Consider the following 9,050-nt stretch of genomic DNA (forward strand, 5'->3'; position numbering starts at 1 on the left):
GAAAAGGGCAGAGTAATCAATGCTGTAGAAGAAACTGAGATTTATAGCTCCTTCAAAAAATGACCACAATACACACTTGTGAGCAAACTGGCCTCAGAAATAAAAAAAAGGCTGGGGTATTTTAGGCATTTATTCTAATGATTAGAACAGCAAATTTTAGATGTGTAAACCTGTTCCCTTCTATATAACCCCTCAAAACTACAGTACATGAGTGTGTCATGATCAGTAATGTACTGCTGACTGGCTGCTCTTTATTGTGCATGCATATTACATTGTTATCTCTGCCCTTTGAAATCCAGCATATCTAAAAACTTGTAAGTATATGAATGTTAACAAACTACAAAATTGGTTGTATGAAGACTGTTCAAAAAGTATCACATTCAACCTCTACGCACCTCTCCCAACATTGCTGCCACTGCTGGAAGCATTACTGGAAAGCCTCTTTTGGTATGGTGCACAGCCGTTCTGTCAGACACTGCATAATGCCTTCCCTGTTACGAAATGTGGTCAATTTGAGTCTTTTTCACATAAGAGCTAAAACCAGAAGTCACTCGGTGCTGGCCAGGAAAGTGTGGAGGCCGACAAACCACAGCCACGTTATGTGTGGCCAAAAAACTGAATTAATTGAGAACTAAGTGTGGGTGCAATATCGTAGTGAAAGAGTACTCCTTATTGACATTAGTACCTTCTGGGGTGGGCTCATGATGGACCTCACCACTGGCGTCAAAAAAAAAAAGACGGTCAGGGTGACTTTCACATTTCTGCAGACCTAGCTCGCATTTTTGAGTCTCAGTACAATGGATGACTGGAACTTTGTTTCTGACTTGTACCCATAAATCCAAGACTCGTCATCAGTGATCTTTGTGTTGGGATTACTGTTAACTGTATCCAGCTGTCCTTTGCGATCTTCAAACGAAGTTTCTTCTGCCCAGTTGTCAGCGCATTTGGTGCAAATTTTGCTGATATCCTCCTGAAGGCCAAGTGTTCTGTTAAAATGAAGTGAATGGATCCAGTACTAATTTTAATCTCATCTAAAAGTTCTCTGCTTGTGATTTGTCCATTCTGCATCGCTAGGGTCCTGACGTGATCCACAATAATTTCGTTTGCGAGTGTTAAGGCTGGCCCTGAAGCAGTTGTACCACTCCTTTATCTATGTGGTACCATGTCTTCATCCCAAAGGCTTGTCAAATCTTGTGAATTGTTTCAACTTGCGAATCACTAAGTTTAAAACAAAATTTGATGCACTGATGCTGTTCCACTTTGTCATTTTGCCTACAACACAAAATCTGATGACTGTCACTCACTTGTCAGCAACTAGTCAGGGACAGGTTATTTCCACAGTTGTGAAAAAAATCATACATGTGTGTTATGTATACCTACATGCCTATGTATGCTACGTGTGCCTCAATACCATTGTTGGTTTTAGCAATAAAAAATGTCAGATACTTTTTGAGCAACCCTCATATGTAATGTTAATCTCACATTACATTGTTCTCAATACATTCTATTATGCCTTGTAGGTGGTTGAAAATAGTATAGTGAGTGTGATTAAAGTAGGTTAATGTATTCATCCGCCATTGTCGATGCCTAATTTTTTTCCCAACAATTGTTGATATTGGTTGTGTGTGTGAGTGCCACCATTTTGACATTGTGCTGTTCATGTCCATTGTGAATTGACCTTAAGGCTAGTTGGCTGAAAGGAGTGTAGGAGAGGACTGGAGCCCTGTGATAGCAGGGCAGAGGAAATTACAGAGGCTTAGCCCAACCAGTGGCAGGAAACTGTTCCTGGTGGTGACTTAATGCTCCCCCCCCCCCACCCCCCCACCCCCCCCACCGCCAAAGCAATGTGCCTCAAGCCTGTTTTATACCAGAATGAACCCATGTGAAAGAGCATCAGTGAATGAGAATTACCTGTGGTGTAAACTGTAGGCAAGCATCAAGCATAAGTGAATTAAATTTGGTCATGTTCAGGTCACATTGGTGCTTGCTCATGTTCCACTCTTTATCGATCCTTTGATGGTTGACTGAAGGAAGTCAGTGTCTTCTCTGCTTTGGTTCTATTAACACAGCATTCATGTCCTGTTTTGTTTGTGAAGTACTCTTATTGTTGACCAGACCTGCAAGTGGTTTGAAGTGAATCTAATTTTGGGGATATAAGAATATAACTAGTGTGAGTGCTGATGGGATCAGAGAAATCCACAGCACAAATGCCAAAGGGGGCAAAAAAATTGGTAGAAAATTGCCAAAACACTCAAGGTCCTACTAGAGGCATGAGAAAGATGGCAAATTCATAAGATCCATCCATCAGACAAGGTCAGAGTAAATAAGCACAAGCTTTGTACATTTGTTGTTACTTGTTTTCATTTATCTTTATTCGTCCAGGGATAAGCTGACAATGATTTAGGATTTGTCAAAGTAATGAACTGCCAACCAGTAGATCAAAATACACAATACACAACACACAGCACACACAACCAGCTCCAAGCGGATAGGACAGGTAGCCTGTGGGGATAGAGCAGAACTGCAGAAAACCCAGATTGGGAGAGGGGGGGGGGGTGGACAGATCAGCTCCATCTTCCCAAATACAAGGTCAATGTCATAACAACTGCACTGTCTCATTCAGTCATTCCATATAGTAAAATGTTCCTTGATTTACACACACATTGTTTCAGGTAACTTGCAATGTAAAACATAGTTTTGTTCTTCACTGCTGCATGCACTGAGGGCACTTGCCGATGACTCCTGGACTGAAATTGAAACTGAACTTCTTGAAATCCATGTAACAGTGTTTTATCATTTTAGTTTTGGGGCTGAGACTCTTCCCACATCATCAGTTAATTTGTTGAAGAAAGTGTCCACATTACCACTTAGTGAGCTGTAAACACACAGAATGATTCTTGCTTTTTACTTCAATGGCTAACAATTAAAAATGTTTATCTACCCTAATTGTGGGCAGATCTTCCTTACCTTTATTTTGTTTGCCATCCATGATAAACATTATGCGATCAAAAGTATCCGAACACCCCCAAACACTTAAGTTTTTCATAGTAGGTGCATTGTGCTGCCATCTACTGCGAGGTACTCCATATCTGCGACCTCAGTAGTCATTAGACATCGTGAGAGAGCAGAATGGGGCGCTCCGCGGAGCTCAGAGGCTTCAAACATGGTCAAGTGATTGGTTGTTACTTGTGTCATACATCTGTACGCGAGATTTCCACACTCCTAAACATCCCTAGGTTCTTTGATTCCGATGTGATAGTGAAGTCCAAACGTGAAGGGACACTTACAGCACAAAAGCGTACAGGCTGACCTTGTCTGTTGACTGACAGAGACTGCCAGCAGTTGAAGAGTCGTAATGTGTAATAGGCAGGTATCTCTCCAGACCATCACACAGGAATTCCAAAGTGCATCAGGATCCACTGCAGATACTGTGACAGTTAGGCGGGAGGTGAGAAGACCTTGACTTAATGGTCGAGCGACTGCTCATAAACCACACATCATGCCGGTAAATGCCAATTGACACCTTGCTTGGTGTAAGGAGCATAAACATTGGACGATTGAACAGCGGAAAAACGTTGTGTAGAGTGACGAGTCACGGTACACAATATGGTGTTCCAGTGGCAAGGTGTGGGTATGACGAATGCCCGGTGAATGTCATCTGCCAGCATGTGTAGTGCCAGGACTAAAATTTGAAGGTGATGGTGTTATGGTGTGGTTGTGTTTTTCATGGAGGGGGCTTCCACCCCTTGTTGTTTAGCATGACTCTATAACAGCACAGGCCTACATTGAGGTTTTAAGCACCTTCTTGCTTCTCACTGTTGAAGAGCAATTCTGGGATGGTGATTGCATCTTTCAACACAATCAAGCATCTTTTCATGATGCCCAGCCTTTGGCAGAGTGGTTAATCATCATCATCATCATCATCATCATCCTTGTGATAGACTGGCCTGCACAGAGTCCTGACATGAATCCTATGGAATGCCGACAATGGGATGCCATTCCCCAAGAAACCCAGCACCTGATTGAACGTATGCCTGCAAGAGTGGAAGCTGCCATCAAGGCTAAGGGTGGGCCAACACCACATTGAATTCCGCCAGTACAAATGGAGGGTGCCAGGAACTTTTAAGTCATTTTCAGCCGGGTGTCCAGATACTTTTCATCACATAGTGTAGATACAGGATCACCCACTCTTTAAGGTAGGCCTACAGTAGCAACCTGCACATTCATGTGATGATAGCACTATATGCTGAAATTCATCATGTCTGCACCAATGCTCCATAATGTGTACTACCATGCTGCTGAAAGACTTTAATTCATCTTTAAGCTGGTGTACTTCATTTTTAATAGGCTGCACATTTTGATGAATAATGATACTTCTGAGCAAATTTTCGTGGTGCTTGCACACTATAGTGTTATATTCCATTGCCCACGTACACAGTGTGGAAATCTCTAGGTTGGTTGAGATACTTTGAAGAAAAGTGAACCATTTCTCATGGTTTATTCTAAGAAGACCTAGAGTTCCCCTACCCTTGGCAACAAGTATTTAACTAAGTGTGACCCTACGTCACTCCGCTGTACTCTCACTAGTCAACTTCACCAACGGCCCTTTCCCAAACATGTCGAGGTGCAGACTGTTCCTAGTGTAGCCCAATATCCCAGTAGTCCCCATTGGCTCCAGCACTGCATTGACATGCCTTACAGCAGTGCCAAGATTAGGTCAATTGTGCTGCTGGAACAGTCACACTGTGCTCACATTCGTGGCACAAGTTAGGGAAGCTGTCTTATCAGGTCACCACCTATTGTGTACACCCTCTCCATGTCAAGGCTGTTTCCTGTCCCCACAATCACTATCACTACCTGATCATCTTTCATAAAATTCTTATACAAAGGCCCGAAAACCTCAGTCTCCTGATCTAGCCCAGCATTCGGTTAGAAAATACTGGTGACATGATACTTCTCCCCTAACTTGCCTTGTAATTGAAGGGCTACACTACTTCTGTGACTGCTATGTAAGACCAGTTCTCTCTTTTTCCTAATAGTGTTATTTGTGACCTTCCTAATCACTGGCAGAGTCTATTGCACATCTATGACTCCTGCATCATCCCGAGGCTCCTCTCCTCTCAACTCTGGCAGCTGAAACGTGTTGCTGGTAACAACAACAAAAGTATCAGGTCACATCCTCCTCCTGCTAGCCTTCCTACTAACTGTCATTTCTCAACCACCCATCCTCCTTGTCATCCTCAAGAGTTTCCTCCTACCTTGATCCAACTGTGCCTGAAGGGCACAGATCTGCTACATTTCTACACTTCCAGGAGAGGGCCTCAGTGATTTCCCTAGTGTCCTCCCCACTACATCCCCCACTGTGAAACCATTTACTACCACTCCCACAATGCATCCCACTTTCCTACAACAGCTCCCACAGTTCCCACTCGTGGTCAAATAATATTTATAGCAACAGAAAAAAGCTAAAATATGAAACACTAAAAGAATATTATGAAATATGTTATGTTTATTTCACTAATGTGGTAGATTTTGGTTTATTGGTAGAATACTGGGGAAGTGCAATCAGTCTACAATGGAGATTGCTTAAAAATCACTTGTGTGACCGGTTCTAGAATATTGCTCAAGTATGTAGGACACACCACACAGGACTAACAGGGGATCTTTAAACATATGCCAAGAAGGGTGGCACAGATGGTAACAAGTTTGTGTGATCTGTGGGAGAAAATTGCAGAGATACAGAAGGAACTGAACTGCCATACCTTTGAACATACATATAAACTAGCCCAAGAAAGTGTATTAGTAAAGTTTCAAGAACTGGCTTTAAATGATTAATCTAGGAATATACTACAACCCCCTATGTATTGCTCACATAGGGATTGTGAGGATAAGATTGGAATAATTACAGCATGCACAGAGGCAATCAACCAATATTTCTTCCCACGCTCCATATGTGAATGGAATGGGTATAAATCCTAATAACTGGTGCAATGGGATGTACCCTCCGCCATGCACTTTGCAGTGATTGCAGAGAATAGGTGCAGATGTAGAAGGTTGTTAATACTGCAAGTTCTGAAATGTCAGGTAAATGTAAACTAATGTTTGTCAGAAGTCACACCTAACAGCAATTTAAACCAACTTGAGATAGTTCTGAAATATAACACAGAGATGCCACAACTTCTCATGTGTGACGGGAAAATACCCACTAATATGGCTATTTGCAGATAAAGTTATTTATAAAAATATGCATGAATATACAAGTTACAAACGTTAAGTTCAGTATGTAAACAAATGTTAGATTTTTAAAACAACTATTGGAAATTCATTGTACAGGCAAATCCACAATATAATATGCACTAAATATACTGCAAAAGGTATTCAGAATGGAAAACAGACAGAAAAGAACAAAAATGCAATCAAGGAATATTTGATGAGCACTATAATCACACTTGTCACTTGGCTGCTATCTTATCAAATTTATTAAAAAGGAACAGCACAGTAAATTTCACTGAAAGTAAATTGATTTGAATATATATCTATTATGCTGTTTAACATTAAAAACTGTTTACTCACTAATACACTACTTGTTGCCCTCTAAAAAGCTATATCGTGTCTTAGGAGGAATTGTAGATGTTGAGAGGAGGACAGGAATGATCATTCAAAGCAAAATGTTCTAGTAAACACCGGCTATAAAATGCATAACTTAAGACCTACGAGCACTTCATCATCAATACTGTAAAACAAATCTCTTCTGCAAGCTGTTTGCTTTCCATGTGTGGGGGGAAGGTAGTATGGACCAGAGCAAGGAAAAAAGTCCAATAAACATGTGAATACTTTAAGAGCTACAAGCTCTTCTTCAGTAGAAGACATTGTTTTACAGTAATAAAGATGAAAAAGTGCTTATAGTTCTTAAGGTATGCATTTTGGAGCCAATGGTTACCAGATTCCTTGGATATCCTGTACAGTAGATACTATCAAGTCAATCATTACCATCAATGTCTCCAGTTGTCTGTAACGAGGGTGTAACCTGTAAGTGCTTGATTTTCTTCAGGCTATGTTTGTTAGCATTCTGCTTTCAGATTTCCTCCTCAGTTGTAATGAGAAACAAGTGAAAATTTTGCAACAATCCTAAGGAAAGTTGGAGTCATAGTTCAGTTTTAAAGACGCTACCTGGATGCATTTCATACTTGCTAGTGAATTAAGACACCTGAATTCTTCTTTGCGTATGTAATTTTGCTTGCTTCTTCAAAAACTGTGTACCTGACATGCAAAATAATCTTCTCTTGAATATCAAAGTCTTACTTCTTGGCTCTAAAGCTAGTGTTGTGGCTATAGTCCGATTAGCCATCTTTGGCAGAACTAAAATTGTGATTGCTTTGTTTGTGGCTTCTAAGGCTAACCTCTATGAGCATACTCAAGATGGGAAAGTTTCAGCTCTAAAAGCAAACTAATTTCTTGCCATCATTGGTTACCTGAAACTATCTTCATACTGGCTACATGAGCTGCCATGTTACCAACCAGTGAGCAGTCCTGGTTGGCACTTGGTTGCAGATTACAGGCAGCACAGGCAGATTCCAGACAAAAAAGATTGATGATTATAAAAATAATAGCAAATAAAAGTTTATACAGCATGAAAAATGATGCAGCAAAGTATTAGAAATAAAAAATAGGTTTAAACAAATTAATTGAATAAAAATAATAATCACTCTTTATATTCCACTTAGAAATAACAAAAAAAGTACCTGCAATTGTCAAGATTCTAACCTAAGAGCTTCCAAATGACAGGTTTAATTTTCTTTTTTTCTGTTTCAGGCTGCCTTGATAGCAAAGACTGCCCACAAAGAAGGCACAACCCTGAAGGAAGCTGCCTTGAAGCTGGGATACCTCACAGAGGCAGACTTCGAGAGCTGGGTGAGGCCGCAAGACATGTTGGGCCCGAAGTAAAAGGACCATAACAATAGCTGCAGCATTAACCTGGCACAATTCCATGTTGTGGGGATACAATTTAGCCTCATGTATTCAAGAACACATTTTCTGATAATGTTGGAGAAACATGAGCATCATCAGTTCATAAGGACTTCTGCGACCGTATCCAAATGAAAAGCCACTCTGTTGTCCACTCAATTTGTGCTAAAGCCTGTTGCTTAAGGCAGTGAGAAGCAGGACATTGTATTCAGACCACTGAGTCACTTGCCATGAGCTGTCACCATATATTATTTTTCAAGTGTTTTCCTTGTGTTTGTCACTCATTTTTAATTAAAAATTTGTAACTAATTTTTAATTAAAAAAACAACTGTAGCTAAAGATCTGTATTGTTGTAGTGATTGTGTATGTTGGTTCTATTGTACAGAGATTTTTAATAAATATGTTGTCTTTAATCATGTCAGCATACTTAAAAGTAGACTGTAACTGGACTACTACTTGTGAAAAATGGATTCTGTGTAGTCCACAGTATACACTGCAAAAAAAAAAAAGCTATATCCTTTTAGAGGTTTCAAATTCACTCAAGATTTGTTGTTGCAACTGTGCATATGGTGTCACCTCCATTGGCAGCAGTGTAGGAGCTGACTCTAGCACCCAGTTGATTGTGCAATGCAAATACTGCAACACTATATGTTATGCCATGTCTGCCCAACCTGTCCATGTAGTTCTGTAAGAGTTTTTGGTTGATGAATTGCACGAGTCCCTTCTCGTCCCATCGTATCACACACATGCTCAATTGGAGACGAGTCTGGAGATTGTGCTCCCAAGGAAGTTGCTGCACTTTTTGCAGAGCATTTGTAGTTTCACAGGTCTTGTGTGGGTGAGCATTATCCAGTTGGAAGAATACATCACCTACCTGTTGCAAGAATAGTAAAGGAACAGGTCTAACAACATTTTGCATGGACCAAGTGGTGGTTAGCATCACCGTCAGAAACTCCAAAGATGAACGAGAGTTGCTCATCGCACCCCAGACCATAAGGTGTGGGGTATGCCCAGTGTGTGTTGGACAAATGCATTCTATAAGACAAAGCTCACCAGGTCTACAATGTATGTGCAAATGACCATCA

The 9,050-nt window shown here is 40.7% G+C and overlaps 1 protein-coding gene across 1 annotated transcript in view; it reads left to right on the forward strand.

The window, feature by feature from the left end:
* LOC126106661 (fumarate hydratase, mitochondrial-like) overlaps positions 1 to 8,378 on the forward strand; it is an 82,921-nt gene extending 74,543 nt beyond the window's left edge. The window contains exon 9 of the mRNA XM_049913026.1: positions 7,813 to 8,378. Within this exon, the coding sequence (XP_049768983.1) occupies positions 7,813 to 7,944 (132 nt within the window). The 3' untranslated portion in view covers positions 7,945 to 8,378. The remainder of the gene's footprint in view (positions 1 to 7,812) is intronic.
* The last annotated feature ends 672 nt before the right edge of the window (positions 8,379 to 9,050 follow it).

Source organism: Schistocerca cancellata, chromosome 10 (assembly GCF_023864275.1).
Source record: "Schistocerca cancellata isolate TAMUIC-IGC-003103 chromosome 10, iqSchCanc2.1, whole genome shotgun sequence".
NCBI classification, from domain to species: domain Eukaryota; kingdom Metazoa; phylum Arthropoda; class Insecta; order Orthoptera; family Acrididae; genus Schistocerca; species Schistocerca cancellata.